Below are 18,260 nucleotides of genomic sequence, written 5' to 3'. Positions count from 1 at the left end.
GTGTTGGCAGTATGTTTTGGGTCATTTTCTTGCTGCATGATGAAGTTCCTCCCAATTAGTTTTGAAGCGGACAAAATGCTTTTGTAGACTCCTGAATTCATCCTGCTGCTACTGAATTACATCATGATTAAATATTAGGGAGCCCACTCCAGCAGCACGCTCAAGCCATGACACTTCCACCGCAATGCTTCACAGATGAGCTTGTATGTTGAGCAGATCCTGTCTTTCTCCATAAACCTTTGTCCATAAACCTTTGTTCCAAAACTTTTGTGGCTCATCTCTGTACTTCTTTGCAAAGTGTAATCTCAACTTCCGATTCTTACTACTGATGAGTGGTTTGCATCTTGTGGAATAGCCTCTATGTCTTCTTCAAATGGTTGATTGAGATACCTTCACCCCTACCCTGTGGACATTGTTTGTGATGTCACTCACTGATGTTTTTGGCTTTTTATTCACAGCTCATGTTTCTGTCATCAACTGCTATTGCTTTCCTTGGTCAACCGGTTGAGCGATATCTATTGCTCAGTTTGCCAGCAGTTTATTTATTTTTCAGGACATTCCAAGTTGTTGTACAAGCTATCCCCAATGCTCTCCCTTTTTCTAAGCTTCAAAATGGCTTGCTTTTCTCCCAAAAACATATATGATACAGAAAAACTGTTAATTGGCTTTTGAGTAGGCTGATCATGCACACATTGCATGTGAAAACCCAGAAATGAGCAATATGCCATAGACTGGGCTGCAACTCCCACCTCAGATCTGGGTTGAGCACTTGGGTGGCAAAAGGGTGAAATCCAGACCTCTCTGACCAGAAAATTGCAATAAGCTACACCATTGTGCCATGTGTCAGTCAACTGCTCGCCATTGACGGCGACACCCTGGGCAGCGGCTCTCCTCCCACCTGAATGGCTGAAGCAGGTGTGGGCTTGGTTAGTACTCAGGTGGGAGACCTGGTCAAATGATCCTCAATGCCCCAGTGTCTTTTGGATGAGATGTTAAACTGATGTCCTGACTCACTGTGATCCAATGACACTCGCGAAGAGTATGGGGTTCACCGCTGCCCTGGCAAAATTCCCAACATGGCTCTTTCAGCCTGCCACCTAATCATCCCGATTTAATTGGCAAAAACATTGCTCTCATCCTCTCCACCTCAGCTGATGTGTGGTCAGAGTTTGCAAAATGGCAGCCGTGCATCACCCTGGTGGGTGTTACACAACGTTGGTCGTTGAGGCAAGGTTCCCCCGTCATCACTGTGAATTGATTGAGTGTGAAGTGCTATATACACACAATGATTTATCTGTTCTATATTTGCAATTATACATTCAAAGTCATGTCTTACCATGTGATAACATATTACTTTCACAGTACATCATGATAAAATATACAATATAGTATACATTACATTACATTACAAGGCATTTAGCAGACACTCTTATCCAGAGCAACGTACAATTAAGTGCAGTATATTTCAAGGTAAGTCACTCCTCGTGTATTATTGCATTATATCATAACATACTGTATGTGTCATAGGTTCAGAGCTGAGGGGCTCACCACCACAGAAGTGTTGGGGTCGGAGTCCAGCCTCCCGATGAGGGTGTCCCCCTCAGTGTTGACGGGGCCTTTACCCTTGATGGGCTTGCTGTTGACAGGCTGGCAGTCCAGGTAAAGGGTGACCTGGTCCCTCTCCACACCCACCATCACCTTGTGCCACTTGGTGTTGAAGAGGACGGATAGGCCGGGGAAGGTGACGGTCTGTAGGTCGCCGTCCATCCCGATGAGGAAGAACTCCAGGGCCTGCTGGTCGCCGTTTAGCCTCAGCCCCACCTGCTTGACCCCGTCCTCGTCCACCACCTGCCATACGCTCCACACCTTGTTGACCGTGTTCTTGATCATACGGAACGTGGCCATGAAGGAGTACTCCTCCGGAAATCCCCGGGGGAAGTTCAGCCTGGGGGAGGACAAGGGTAACCTGCTGTAAAATCCAACTATGCCCGCTTGAGCAGCTTCAAAATTCAGCTGGTCAAGTTGGTTTTGTTGGGTATGAGCTGGTCAGTCAGCAGGCCAAGCTGGTCATGAAGCTGGTCTAGCTGGGTATGAGCTGATAAACCAATTAGTGCTGGTAGCATATCTGTCTGCTCAATCTATTAGCAGGGCTGCCAACTTTCACACTTTTGACCTTGACTAAGTACGAAGCCACTCATTGATGAAACCATAGACATGCCTATATAACTCACAAGGCAAAATATTTTTTTCAGTTTACCACACTTATTGTGGTTCACACACATTGTGATTGTCATTTGGCTATGTACGTATGTTTGACAGCAATGTCCTCTGTAATTTTGCATGTTTTTATGCCTGCATAGCAGGGTGACTGTCACGTTTCAGGTCTGTCTCGCCATGTTTTATGTTTATTCATTTTGTATTAGTCTTGTATTGTCTTATCATGTATTATGTTAGTCTAGGTTCGTCATGTTGTTTAGTTATGTTTCGTTACGATTTATTTTCTTGTCATGTCTAGTTATGTTTTCGTACGATTATATTACCTGGTTATGTTGAGTGGTTATCGTCTTAGTTTCGCTTTGTGTTATGTTTTGATGCATGTTTATTGTTACGTTAACTGGTCGTTGTTCATGCATACACTTTTACATGTTTTTCCGCAAACCTTGCGTTCCGCCTTTTCTCTTTCTCTCTCTCTCCTTCTGTCATTCACTCCCTAATTGTTTCCATTTGTCTATTTACTAAAACTACTAACGCTAGATCAGGATTGGGTAGAGACTAACAAACTAATCATGTGTTCATGTTACCTTACGTTTCTCGTGCATGTCATTTACTAATTTACTAATGCTAGGGCAGGATAGGTTTATTACTAACGATTACTAATCTCCTTGTTAAACTTGTCATCCATCGCACCTGTTTTCCATTTCCTTGCTACGCTCTAACTAATTGTCTACACCTGTCTACACCCGCATTTATAGCCCAGTCGCGCCACTGTTCACTGCAAAATTGTCTGCCTCTGTTTACCACGCAACTCTTGAGCATTTACTACCATTGATTACACGTTACGATCCAAGCCTGTTTACCGACCATTGTTTATTGATTTCTGTTTTGTGACCATCGTTTGTTTTTTGACTACGTCCTCGCCTACCGTTTTTGTACTTTTGCTTCGCTGATTGTTTCATGGTTTCGACTCCCACTTCGCCCACGACTACGCCTCTGCCTGCCGTCCGTCTGTTCATCTGCCCCGCTGACAGCTCTCCTGCTACCGGACCTCCCTGCACGTCTACCGACTACGAGTTTGCCTCTTCCCTCGGCACCGTACCTTTTGTTTGTTTACTTTTTGTTTGGCTGGATCTACGTGTATGGACTTTGCTTGTGTTGACTACTCTCCTGGGATTCGTCCCGAATAAAGCCCTGAGGGGTCTTTATATTACTATTGTTTCTGAGTCGTGCATTTTGGGTCCAACCCCCACGCACCCGTCTCAGTGACTGTAGTTACAATGGAATCTTGATATGAGCTGGATGCGAAGTTGAGACAATGAAGTTGGTGATTGTACATATCATCCGCAAAACGATGTATTTTTTCAACAGTCTATGTGTAGATGGCTGTCATTGCAGTGAAATTCTAAAATTAAGTTTAGATGATGACCGTGAGGGCTTGCTTTTGCCATTAGCCAACAAATGTGTTCTACACGGTATCAGCATAATTTACAGTTGAATCTCGTCCCACCCCCAAATTCCCATAGAGATCCATTCAAACAAAGAGATCCATTCCACAGCTTTAGTATTGCTTGGAGGGCTACCTGAAAATAAGATATCCAGACTGAAGATGTTGATAGATCACAGACATCAGAAAGTCATGGCATGCAAAGGATATGCAATCGAGTATTAAAAAATTTACAATTTAATCTATGATTATGTTAATTTGTCCAATTATTTTTGAGCCACTAAAATTTGGGGGACTATGTATAAAAAGGGCTGTAATTCCTACACCACCGACCTGATTTAGATGTAAATATCCTGAAATTACACCTAAAATAACACTAACTTTGTCAATGTCCAACTATTTATGGACCTGACTGTGTGTTTATATATATATATATACACACTCACCGAACACGTTATTAGGTATTTATTAGACTTATTATTTTGAATTCTACTGCTGTAGCCTATCCACTTAGAGTTATGATGCGTTGTGTGTTCAGAGATGCTCTTCTGCATACCATTGTTGTAATGTGTGATTATTTGCGTTACTGTCACCTTCCTGTCGCCTTTGACCAGTCTGGCCATTCTCCTCTGACATATTTATTTTCATTTTTTTCACCATTCTTTGCAAACTCTAGTGTGCAAGAAAATCGCAGGAGATCAGCGGTTTCTGAGATACTCAAACCATCTGCCAAAAACAATCATTCCATGGTCAAAGTCACTTCGATCACATTTTTCCCCATTCTGATGGTTGATGTGAACATGAACTGAAGCTCCTGAGCCTTATCTACATGATTGTATGCGTTGCACTGCTACCACATATTTGCACATTGTGACGGAACGGATTTATAGCTGAATGATAGACACGTATTTCAACTTTCTAGATCTTATCTCATTTTTGACCAAAGTTGAGTCTGACAGTTTTTTCAGTAATGAAGTAAAGTTGAGAACTGGTACACAACGCGATGGTACACCCTTTGCGGCATCGAGTCACAATTATGTAGACTCAGGTCTGCACTCGACTGCAGTCTCTACATTTATTCCAGCTCTGTAATCCGTGTCCTGTTGTCACCCTGGGACAAGCTTGCTTAAAAAAAAAAAAATCAAGCCCACTGCAGAAAATGAGGGTGGAAAGTGCTGTGCTTCTGTTGTGTGAGTGAGGTGAAGATGGCCAATTAGACTGAGAACAGAAGGCATTGGTGTATAATCCCTGTCTGTGACTGTCTAATTCTTCTGACCACAGCAACCTTTATTTTGATTCCTGACTCCAAGGCATTACTCTTATCTGCAGTTAATGAAGTCAGCAGGGTATACTGCTATACTCTGTTCTGCAGGTCTCTCAGCAGGAAGTGTATCTTTGGCTCGCAGTAAAACCAGGCAGTATCTCTCCCACAGATACATAACTACAAAAGAAACACACAAGAATATTCACACATATACACATGTAAGCACACACATATAAAAATACATGCAACAAGCACATACTGACAGAAACAAAGGGACAAACAAAGAAAGACACTTGCATAATCACACACATGCATGGAATCAGAAGAACTGGCACATAAACACATGCACATACACACACACATACACAAGATCCACTTTTCATTGATATGTTTAGCTATATCTCAGTCCCTTGGCCTTAGTTAAGTAGCCTAGTTAGGGCTCCAAAATGTACACAACGTAGAAATCACCAACTATCAGTGAGTAAATTCTTCTAGTTGGCGATTGAAATTACTTTACCTTTAACTTTTGTAGCCTAGATTGGGGGAATAGGGACAAGAGGCACTGCGGAGTTTAAATATGGGCTGAACATTGTGGGGGACAGATAGGACCTTTTCAGATATTTGGGGGGATGTGTCCCCTGTGTAAATTACAGTTATGCACACACACGCAAAATAATATCACTATCTGGGTTTAAGCATGCATCTTGGCTTTCTCATGCTAGATACACTCTGATAGCCTGATAGGCAACAAGACAAAGAAGGAAAGAGAGCGATGTTCCCTGAGCACAAAGCCTCAGTTGGTTACCTCATGTCCTAGAGGCCCAAACGGTAACACGGTCATGAATGAAACATTCATTGAAAAGAATGTTTTTATGTTCAAAGCTTTTACTCAATTGTCAGGCATGTATGCGTATGTGATATTTATCATTATTTAAAAAGAACAGAGGAGCTACTCTTCCCAGTTATATTATAAATCAGGAGCAGCACGTGGCGTCTCAGCACTCAGCAGAACAAATCAATTAAACAGGCCTGACAGCATGGGTTCCTTTCTCGTCTACTGCTCGCCGTTTGTTAACAAGCAAAGGTCTCAATGGGTGGTGTATTTATAGCTGGATGCCGCAGCCTACTTTTACCATCTTGTAAATGGATCAAGGCGAGGCAATAAAAAACAGGAGTTTCCTGTAACGCAATAAAATAAATGAAGGCCACTCGCGCATCCTGTGATCCCACTGCAAGAATGTGTTCAGTTCGCTCAGCAGTTTTTATTTGAATCGCATGCGGGGGAATTGCAGCGCTCTCTTACAGACACACACTGTGCAAACACAGCATGATGGGATTGCGACATTAACGCATCGGAGGTTCTGGACTTCTTCTAGTTCTGAATACTTGAAAAAATTGTTTATTCATGAGTCTGATGTGCTTTCATGGGGTTGGGGTTTTAACATTATGTTATAAACAATGGAAGCTTTTTTCCATTGCTGCCAATTTAACTTAATTTAGGTGATTGATAAACTGTGCTAACAGAAGAACGTGGTGTTTATTTAGATTCAGTGAAACTGGGTTAGGTGTTTGTTTCTCTCAGGTAAGCTAGGCTATTAAGTTAGGCTATTGTTTTACTGGCTGGCAGGCCACAGCTTTTCTTGTAGGAGGAGCCAATACTTTGCACCCTACTCAGGCTATTAGTACTGGCACACCTGAACTCACTTCAGTGTGCATTATTGTTCTGCAGTGGGTTGGTTGCATTTTCTGTATTCAGCGTCAGTGTTATTTAAGCAGTTGTGTAGCGCACCAGCGGCAGCTGGGTGCGGCAGCCTCGGCTACTTGCCTCGGCGTACGAAGTCGCAGGTGTACAAAGTCGAGGGTGTCTATCTACGGGTGTCCATCGAGGCTGTCTGAGAGCCTGATGTTTGATTTTGTTTTTGCTGCCTGCCCTCATTCCACTGTGTAGTATTCCCCTTGTCCTCCCTAATTCCCTCCATGTGTTTCCTTCCCATCCCTGTCCTCTCTCCTCTCCCCAGGTCCCAGTCAGGTAGGAGGTTCGCCTCCCGCCAACATGGGCAGAATATCTCAAACCTCATCTTCCCTCCCAGATCCCCTGGTATTGATCTCTGTGTGGCTGGTGGCCTCTGGAACTGCCAGTCCGCCGTCCAGAAAGCAGACTTCATATCTGCCTATGCCTCCCACCTCAACCTTGACTTTCTTGCTTTAACTGAAACGTGGCTCTCACCTGAGAACACGGCCACCCCGGCTGCCCTTTCCTCTGCCTTCTCTTTTTCCCACACACCCAGATCCTCTGGCAGAGGAGGTGGCACAGGTCTCCTAATCTCATCCTCATGGAGATCTAGTGTCTTCTCCTCATCCCTCTCCTTCTCCTCTTTTGAATTTCATGCGGTTTCTGTTACTCTGCCGTGCAAACTGTTTATCATTGTTGTTTATCGCCCCCCGGGTCCTCTGGGGAACTTTTTGGATGAGATGGACATCCTCCTCAGCTCCTCACCTGTCAATGACACCCCCCTGATCCTCCTGGGTGACTTCAACCTCAACTCAGAGTCCACCCGGTCTACCTTTCTCTCCCTCCTCTCTTCTTTTGACCTTACCCTCACTCTTTCCCCTCCCACCCACAAAGCAGGCAACCTTCTTGACCTCATCTTCACAAGGAGCTGCACAACAACCAACCTCTCTGTAACACCACTCCATATATCTGACCACTCCTTCATCTCTTTCTCTCTTCCACTCTCCTCTAACACCCATCCATCTCTCCCACCATCCACTGTCACCTGTCGACGGAACCTACGCCACCTGTCTTCCTCCACCCTCTCATCTACAATCCTCTCCTCCCTACCATCTGCAGAGTCTTTCTCTCGACTGTCTACCGATGATGCGGCTACAACTCTCATGTCCTCCCTCTCATCTTCCTTTGACTCTCTGTGTCCCCTCACCACCAAACTAGCTCGGGCCTCCCCCCCCAGTCCTTGGCTTTCTGATGCTCTACGAGCTGTCCGAACCGAACTGCGGGGGGCGGAGAGAAAATGGAAAAGGTCCTGTCTCCCCAGTGATATAGCTTCCTTCCATGCCCTCTTATCATCTTTCCATTCCTCTGTCTCTCTAGCTAAATCTTCCTTCTTTCACTCGAAAATTAACGCGGCCGCCTCTAATCCCCGCAAACTGTTTTCAACTTTCTCCTCTCTTCTGACCCCCATCACTCACACCTGATGACTTTGTCTCCTTCTTTGAAAAGAAGGTCGATGCTATTCGCAATTCCTTCTCCCAACCCTCCACCCCTGCTGACCCTCCTACCCTCCCCAACTCCCTAACCTCCTTTTCTCCCCTCTCTGACGCCGACACGCTGAAACTCCTTACTTCCCACCGCCCAACCACCTGTCCTCTTGACCCCATCCCCTCTCCCCTCCTACAATCTATATCTGAGGACATTCTCCCTTTTCTCTCCTCTCTAATCAACACCTCCCTCTCTTCCAGCACCATGCCCTCTTCCCCGAAGAGGGCCAGAGTCACTCCCCTCCTCAAAAAACCTACTCTCGATCCCTCTGCCCTGAACAACTACCGGCCTGTCTCTCTTCTTCCCTTTCTCGCTAAAACCCTGGAACGGGCGGTCTGCTCCCAACTGTCCACTTATCTTCTCCACAACAATCTCCATGACCCCAACCAGTCTGGCTTCAAGAGTGGCCACTCCACTGAAACCGCCCTGCTCGCGGTCACTGAGGCACTCCACTCTGCTAAAGCAAAATCCCTCTCCTCTGTCCTCATCTTCCTCGACCTGTCGGCCGCCTTCGATACAGTCAACCATGAGATTCTGCTCTCATCGCTGTCTGGGATGGGTGTCACAGGTTCTGCACTCGCTTGGTTTTCCTCCTACCTCTCTGGTCGCTCCTACCAGGTGACTTGGAGGGGCGCACTCAACCCCTACGAACTGGGGTTCCCCAGGGCTCGGTTCTTGGGCCTCTCCTCTTCTCGCTATATACCATGTCTCTTGGTTCTGTTATCTCTTCCCACGGCTTCTCTTATCACTCCTACGCTGATGACACCCAACTCTTCATTTCCTTCCCCCCCGACACCCAAATCACCACACAGATCTCTGCCTGCTTGGCTGATATCTCTGCATGGATGACTTCCCATCACCTGAAGCTCAACCTTGCCAAAACTGAGCTTCTCTACATCCCTGCTAAGTCCTCTCCGTCAATCGACCTCTCACTGACTGTGGAGGACTTTGTAGTTTCCTCCTCCCGTACGGCAAAGAATCTTGGGGTGACTCTTGATAACTGCCTCTCCCTGGCTCCACAAGTATCCTCCACTGCCAGAACCTGCAGGTTCTTTCTGTTTAATATACGCCGCATCCGTCATCTCCTGACGGAGAAAGCCACCCAGCTCCTAGTCCAGGCGCTCGTCATTTCCCGCCTGGATTACTGCAACTCCCTCCTAGCCGGTCTCCCAGCGTGCGCCATCAAGCCCCTCCAGCTGGTCCAGAATGCTGCAGCCCGCTTGATCACCAGTCAGCCCAGGTCGGCTCATGTCACCCCGCTTCTCATTGGCCTCCACTGGCTTCCTATTGCCGCACGCATCCGATTCAAGGCCCTAGTGTTGGCATTTCAGGCTGCTAAGGGGACTGCCCCACATTACATACAATCCCTGATCACTCCCTACTCCCCAGCTAGACCACTCCGGTCTGCCAGCTCTGGTCGCCTTACGATTCCCTTTCTACGGGCACCTGGCGGTCGAGCTGCACGTTCACGCCTGTTTTCCGTTCTGGTTCCTCAGTGGTAGAATGACTTGCCTACCGCTGTCAGGACAGCAGAATCCCTCCCCCTATTTCGACGCAGACTCAAAACACACCTCTTCAAACTCTACCTTAGTCCCCCCTCCTGATTTACCCCGCCCCCCCCTTCTGATACCCCTATCCCTGTCTAACCCCCGCCCCAAAAAAAAATAAAAAAATAAATAAAAATTGCACTTATGATGACGACTATATGTTTAGAACAGCAGTCCAGGTGTATTTTCCTAGTTCTGGATGTGATGCTTTGACTTGTGGTAGAACCTATGCACTTGTAAGTCGCTTTGGATTAAAAGCGTCTGCCAAATGACTAAAATGTAAAAATGTAAATGTAACTCAATTAATATTTAATTGAGTGTAAAAGTAAAGAATACTTTCTGAATGAATCCTTGCCAAAATCATACATTTTCTTCATATGGATCAGCCATATTTAGGCTTGAATCTGGTTTGAATTTCAGGTGGCTAGTACAAACAGTTGAGGTATTTTAAGGAAGGTTGATTTAATTAATTAGATGACAGGGGGAAATTGGCCATTCATAAAGATAAAATGGGTCTAAAACGTGATTCAGAAATGTTTATGTCCACACAGCACACAAGTCTTGCAGTGTGTGGATATTCATAAATGCAATATGTAGAGCATACAGCTGACTGACAACCGGAAAATAAAATGTGAGGTTCTCTGAGCAGGAAAGGCTGTCACCTGTCTTCTCTCTTTCTCTGCCTCTTCTTTTTACAAGCAAAAAAAACCATCCAAGAATGTGTGATGCAATACATCTGGTCATGTCCTAAAATAGTAATAAAAAACGGCTAATAGGTGGGTCTGTGCTCTTGCCTGCAACTCGGATACTGAAATGGGTTTGGGCACGTTCTCTCTGCCAATAACAGCCTGCCCACGGAACAACGCCTGGCCCATACCTGTAATAATGCAACACCTGTTGAGAACGGCCCCCTGCGTGCTTTCTGCTTACCTTGTTGGAATTTGAAAATTAGCCTCCCTATCGAGACGGTATGCCACCTGAAGTGGCGTCGACCCGTCCACCTTCCGCACACCTTTTAGAGGAATGACATCCAGCTGGAACTGCGTGATCAGATCAAACCCTTCAGAAGAGAACAAGTGAAAAGTCCATTGACACACTTTGCTTCATACTCTACTGTACGTGCATTCAAGTAATAATAATTATACTGGAATGTGTTTATATGCGCATTTCATAGTGCAGTGGGAACTTCAACTTACCACCAATTATAGCACCCAATGTGTGCTTCACCACTTTAATGACCAAACATATGGTAGGATAGGCTCTTTGCCACAAACCCTCTTAATGCATCTTTTTATGAATCAATTTTTTATGTTCATCACATACCAGCTAGCAGTTTAAGTATGATGATTATAGTTCAGTAAGCAATGATTTCTTCCCTCAACCAGTAGTGTCTGGAAATTCAGTCATAACATCACAGCAGTGTTTCAACGCATGTTTTTTATGATGTGAAATCTGCTTAAGTCCTGAGAATTACTTGGAATGAAACATGTGAGATGGATTTGTGGGTAGAGAAATTAAATAAGACCTTTCTTATGTGGGGAACCCTTGCACAATTAAAGTCTTGCTGAGTCAGAGGTGTGCTTCACTGCTTACAACATGGCAGCAATAAGTAGACTGTTTTTATTTGCTTTGTTTAAGATTTTAAAGTCTGAGGTTGTAAAGAGGTTAACAACCCATACAGTCCTAGGAGATAAAATGCTTAAAAATGCTTAAGTATTCTGTTGTTTTGTGTTGTTTAGACTTGTCCCTGATGAATGCAATTGTCTCATACAGAATGTGTTTCAATCAAAGTTATGTTTTCAATAATTAAATAGCTAGTAAAACAGATTTAAGCATGGATAGTGGATTTATCTGTACCATAAAATAAATGTAATTGTTTACAATTAAACTTAATTTCCTTTGTCAGACTACTTGGATATAGTGCATTCATATAATGCAGCATCAATTTTTAAATGCTACGTGATATGCTTACTTCAGTCCAATTACAGCATGTTTTAATTATAAAAAATGGATCCATCTACAGAAAGGCCAGAATGTCAAGAATGGCAAAATGAAAGAATTGAAAAGTTAGCAGCCATACCATCATGCACCCTGCTCCTGCAAAATGGCTGAAGCTAAATGGGTTGGAAGTGGTGTTGGTGCAATAATCCCACTGGTGAAATTGCTCCCAATGCCCCAGCGCAGTGATGGGGACACTGTGCTTTAGAAGACGTTGGAGACACCATCTTTCTGTCCTGGCTAATTTCCCAATCTGGCTCTTTCAATCTGCCCCCTAATCATCCATTCAATTGGCAAAAAAAATCTCTCCCTCTCCATCTGAGCTGGTTTGTGGTGAGTATTCTGGTAAAACCGTGTGTCATCCAGGTGCTACACATTGGTGGTGTCTGAGGCGAGTTTCCCCCTCATCAATGTAAAGCACTTAGAGAGTCTCTGAAATACAAATGCAATGATCTTGCTGTCTTAAATAGTGCAATAAGTAAGTCATTGTTCTTTCTTCCAAGCAAAATAAACAGTTTTGCACATCTGATTCACATAGCATTGCATCACCTCTTTGCAGCCTGAGATCTATATTATTATATACCTGGTGCAATTTAAAGTACAGTACTTTGCTCAAGGTTGTATTGTAATAACAGAGGCCCAAGAAAAAATTGCTCTGATTTTATTCACCAAACTGGTAAGGTGCTTGGAATAGAACACTACAGGAGCAAGGAAAACTAGCTACTCTTGAAGCAGAGAGGAACACTTTAATTTAAATCCAACATTGTTTGCACAAATAGCCTTTTTCAGACTTTGTTATAGCCTGACTTATATCCTGAATGGTCATTTCTGAATGCCTGCATATGCATTCCATTTGTTATTGGTTTTAACATGCCTCTTATTTAAATTGTTGACCTCTTTGATAAGTATTGTTCATTTTATTTGATATTTATCCCCCCCCCCCCCCCCCCCCAGGTCATGCCTAAATGCAGGCCTAATAAGTAACAGTATTAATCATTCTAATGATTGCTTTGATTTTATGTAGGTTGAGAATTCAAGGAATTAAACTGCACCAGGTAAGGCAGTCATACACATACAAACAGAAAGAAAACATTTCACCATTTTTTTACCTGGAAGGTCATCATGTCCATTTCTCATGGTGGGACATACTGTGTCCCCATCCAGTCTGTTGAGATCCGGCTCTAGAAGAAAGGGATAAAAATGTAGGGACTATGGGTGCATCCCATTATTCGGAAAATGCATACTCCTTCATTCCACTACCACCCTCCTCCACTCCATGCCCCAGAAACCGATCTTGCCCCAAACATGCCCCAATTATGCTAAATATTTAGCCAGGTTTGTGTGTAGTTATTATCATGCATAGTATCCTACCCGGATTGCGAAATGTCAGTTTTTATTTGTGGCTCATATCCTACAAACGAATGCAGCAATTTAAAATGAGGAAGCATGTTTATATACACTCACTGTACCTGTACACCTACTTATTAATGTAATTTTCTAATCAGCTAATCGTGTGGCAGCAGTGCAATGCATAAAATCGGCTCAGCAGATACGGGTCAGGAGCTTCAGTTAATGTTCACATTAACCATCAAAATCGGGGAAAAATGTGATCTCAGTGATTTTGACCATGGCATGATTGTTGGTGCCAGGTTTGAGTACTTCCCTAACTTCTGATCTCCTTGGATTTTCACCATTTTTTTTGGTGTGAATAACAAAAAACATCCAGTGAGCCACAGTTCTGCGGACGGAAATGCATTGTTGATGAGAGAGGTCAATGAAGAATGGCCAGACTGGTTCAAACTGACAGAAAAGCCATGGTAACTCAGATAATCAATCTGTCGAATTGTGGTGAGCAGAAAAGCATCTCAGAATGAACAGCACGTCAAATCTTGAGGCGGATGGGCAACAACAGCAGAAGACCACGTCGGGTTCTACTTCTGTAACAGAAAGCTGAGGCTGCAGTGGGCACAGGCTCACCAAAACAGGACAGTTGATGTATGCCTTGTCTGATGAATCTTGATTTCTACTGAGGCATAAAGATGGCAGGGTCAAATGTTGTGCCAACAGCATGAATCCATGCACCCAACCTGCATTATGTCCTGCAGTCCAGGCTGGTGGCAGTGATGTAATGGTGTGGGGAATGTTTTTTTGGCACACTTGGCCCAATGTTAATATCAATCAATCATCGCTTGAATGCCACAGCCCAGAGTATTGTTGTTGACAATGTGCATGGCTACCTCCAGTATGATAATGCACCTTGTCACAAAGCAAAAGTCATTTAAAACTACTGTGCAACAGGAGAGTAAACGTTTGAATTGATACCATGCAATTGATCGCAATACGATACAGTTAGCTGGCTGGGATGTTAATGAGACCATTAGATTTGACAGTCCCCCTCATCTCACAGACAGTGACCAGGTGAGGCAAGTTAACTGTGTAATCAACAGCTCAAATTGCAGAGTAACAGCGAAAACCGGCAGAGCCCATGGCTCTTCTGGACCAGGGTTGCAGACCCCTGCTATATGCTATGAGGTGTTGGGTTTAGAGCCTTAATTTCCGGAAATAACCTATACCCAATTAACAGACATGGAGCTCTATGTTGAACTCTTTTCTCTATCCACAATTTGCCATATGACATACATAAAGTGTAGGCAGTAATGCTAAAATGAAACCAAAATTCTATGTTTGTCTAAAATAAATATATGCTATCTATCTATGCTAACTATATTATGAGCAAGCAAGTTATTTGGCTAAGTAACTAGCTGGCTATTTAATTAAGATATGATAGTCGTCCGCAAACAATGCAACTGTAACTGTAACAGTTTGAGATAAATATAAATTTAGCTAAACACTTCCCGAGATTTGTCACTACGTACTCGACGCATAGGTCGCAGCGCTACATATTAAAAACGTTTTCGCTTCATATTTCTTGTTTATTCAACTCGGACACTATAAACTCTTAGAACGCCATATCCTTGAAAGGAGCATGGTATATTTCTTCTAGTCTGGCAGATGGCTATTGCTGTACACTGTTGACTAGCACATTCGTTGAGTAGCCTAGGTTCCCGCCAGTTTTATTATTATTAGTGACGTTGTCACATCTGGATGCATCCTTGTATCTTTACACCCCTACTATGCAACTTGTGCTTAAAACGTACAAGAATATGGGCATATTTCTGCAACATTTGTGCATTCCTTTACCAAAAGATTTCTGAAGAAACCATTTTTTTGTTGATGCTGAATAAAGTCAATCTATTGTCTCAAATTATTGTCTCAAATTACCATTCTTGATAAATAGCCTAGTCTTTAGAGCTGTTGTATAAAAGCAATATCACACCTGAGGTCGTGCTGTTGTACTGTCAGCCTGGGGCCTATGACCTAATCACAGCCGTGACAATATACTTAAGCAAGAACTCATGACTGGCAGTGGTATATTGTCATTTTATCACAGCTAAGGGCAGAACCTCCTCTCATGTGATATTGCTTAATTATACACAGAAAAAACATGCATTGGTAATGTGAAAGCTCTCATGGTAAGAGAGTACCCAGAAACTCCCAGCAACATTTTGCAGTCACACTGTTAGGATATTTCCAAGGTCAAGACATCTAAATACATGTTTTTGCAGCATTTATCTGAATGTAAAATATTTGTGACATACCTTGTGACTATACTTAACTGCATGCGGTGCTAGAGAGCTGTTGATAGTAGTAATTTCCAAAGCAGCATGCAATCCATTTACTACAGACACTTTTGATCAAAGAGCATGTCAATTCTTTTCAATTACGGTGCTGGGTTTCGAAGATTTATGGCAGAGTGGAAACATGTTGATGAATGTGCCAATGTTTGTGCAAGTGACACCCTGTGCAACAAGCAAGACTTTGGCCATATTTTTTCACACCCGTGTAACATTTCAGAAGGTCACAACGTTCAGCCTCTTTGATAAATATAAATCTTGCTGTGATTTATTGGCGCTTTCCACTCATTGGCAAACAAATTTTAAGGGCAATTGCTCATTTCTTGCCACTTTCCCGTTCACCCACATCACTTTCATAACATGGGTGATTTACCTGGATAATGCACTTTCTTAGATGTCTGTCTTAAATTCCTGTCAGTATTTATTTTTTTCTTTCTTTTCTGAAGAACATATGTTCTCCCCAAGGTGACTATACTACTATGGCTATACATATAGCTGCAGTCAAACTGTTGCATGCTGGGGATTTTCTTCTCCTTTGATTATCTCCCTCAGATGAATGGTTATAAATGTGCAATATTGCATGTTTCAGAGCGATAACATGTTGGCATTTCTGTAGGAATAGATGATGAAAGCATTGTCATGGTAATGTTTGTTCTGTGTGACAGAATGCTACCTTTGAAGCATTTTGTGTGAATGACAATGCTTCCTTTGTATTTCTGTGCATTTATATACAGGATTTTACATCATGAGAATACATTTATATGCAAATTTTGAACATATGAATTGGGTGTGTTAAGGTTGGAGTAATACATTTTAATCAAATGACAAAATAATGTGATTGTGGATGGTGACTCATTTTATTTTTATCCAGAAACTTCCATGTTCAGCAAATTTGGCATTTCATCACCAACATGACAAACATTACAGTGTATGAATGTCATTGGCAGGTGCCCATAATGCTTAATACATAAATTACTTACTGTATGTTACCTGTCTAGGGTGTTTTTGTGTGTTGAATGGAATTAACAGAATGGGAATCTAATCAGAATTTTCCGAAATATTCTTGAAATGTGTTACCTGGGTATGTAGTATTTGCGCAAAAAAGTTCTTATGATTAATATTAATTATGATAGAAAATAAAATTATTAATTGTTATAATTATTTCATAAGATGATGTGTCCCAAGGTGACAAATAATATTGTGATGTTAGTATTTTAAGATCAAGTTAGACAGGTTAGGTGAAGGTGCAAAATCCCTGATTGAAGTAAAAAACAAGTGGTGGAAGTTAATGGCCGAATGCATGTTTGAGGTATGATAATGATACATGGGGTTTTAGAGTTAATTACCATGCCTGAGTCAGCTAATGAGGAATGAGATTGGTGGTTTGTGTATAAATTGAGGTTTGGGTGTAAGTGTGAGCACATGGCCGGTAGGTATAGCCACAGCATTCCTCAAGGTCTGCTAACTATATCTGCGACAACATATATACAGCATGAGGGCCCCACCTCCACCAAAAATGCATGTTGGCTAGATGTACAGTCATACTGCAAAAGACATGCAATGTGTGCATGAACTTAGGTGGTCCTCTGGTTTTGACAAAACAAAATTACAACCTGAAAACCAACTATAATATACACTCAGTGAGCACTTCATTAGGTATTTATAGACTTTTTTTTTCTTTTTCTTTTTTTACTTATTAAGTGTTCTGCTGCTGTAGCCTATCCACTTAGAGGTTTGATGTGACATTGGCTCAGACGGTAAGAGCTGTCGTCTGGCAGTCGGAGGGATGCCGGTTCGATTCCGCCCTGGGTGTGTCGAAGTGTCCCTGAGCAAGACACCTAACCCCTAAATGCTCCTGATGAACTGGTTGGTGCCTTTCATGGCAGCCAATTCTCATTTGTGTGTGAGTGTGTATGAATGGGTGAATGAGAAGCATCAATTGTACAGCGGTTTGGATAAATGCGCTATTTAAATTCCAACCATTTACCATTTGATGCATTGTTTGTTCAGAGATGCTCTTCTACATACCACTGTTGTAATGTACAATTACTTGCGTTACTGTCACCTTTCTGTCAGCTTCGACCAGTCTGGCCCTTCTTCACTGATCTCTCTCATTAACAACGCGTTTCTGCCCACAGAACTGCTGCTCACTGGATGTATTTAGTTTGTCTGCACCATTCTCTGCAAACTCTTGAGATTGTTGTTTGTGAAAATACCCGGATATCAGCAGTTTCTGAGACTCAAACCACCCTGTCGGGCACCAACAACATTCCACAGTCAAAATAACTTAATTCACATTTGTTCCCCATTCTGACATTTGTCTGACCTCTTGACCCCGTCTGCATGCTTTTACGCATTTAGTTGTTGCCACATAATTGGTTGATTAAATATTTCCATTAACAAGCTGATCTACCTAATAAAGTGGTAACTGAGTATATAACTAAATCTCCTATAATATATAACTCATTCACACAATTTTATGCAACTTGTATGACTTGCATACTTGGGTATGTCCGCTATTTCAACTAAGGGATGAGCTCGATTCCAAATTGAATTTAAAAAGTAAAATAGGACAGCCTTTAGCCATTGTTTAAACAGGGTATCCAGAGCATCTAATAGAAGCATGTAATAACAGAATGGATAGATGCTAGTATGGTGACAGATCACGATACACCATCGTTAAATCACACATTCTCCTTAATATAGTCAAGGCCATTGCATCTATGCTTTTTGAATAGAGTGACGAGCCATCATGACTATATCCTAATCTACATGGAGGATTCAGAATGAGTCAGCTGCCCTTGCCAGCTGCCCTTGC

The 18,260-nt window shown here is 42.8% G+C and overlaps 1 protein-coding gene across 1 annotated transcript in view; it reads right to left on the bottom strand.

The window, feature by feature from the left end:
* The window catches only part of LOC133137705 (collagen alpha-3(IX) chain-like), a 62,617-nt gene that overhangs the window by 27,786 nt on the left and 16,571 nt on the right, over positions 1 to 18,260 (bottom strand). Inside the window, exons 3-5 of the mRNA XM_061256036.1 lie at positions 12,857 to 12,928; positions 10,680 to 10,809; positions 1,549 to 1,945 (exon numbers count right to left, since the gene is read on the bottom strand). Coding sequence (XP_061112020.1) covers positions 1,549 to 1,945; positions 10,680 to 10,809; positions 12,857 to 12,928 — 599 coding nt within the window. The remainder of the gene's footprint in view (positions 1 to 1,548; positions 1,946 to 10,679; positions 10,810 to 12,856; positions 12,929 to 18,260) is intronic.

This window comes from Conger conger, chromosome 9, assembly GCF_963514075.1.
Source record: "Conger conger chromosome 9, fConCon1.1, whole genome shotgun sequence".
In the NCBI taxonomy this organism is placed as follows: domain Eukaryota; kingdom Metazoa; phylum Chordata; class Actinopteri; order Anguilliformes; family Congridae; genus Conger; species Conger conger.
This window is presented reverse-complemented; position numbering and strand designations above follow the sequence as displayed.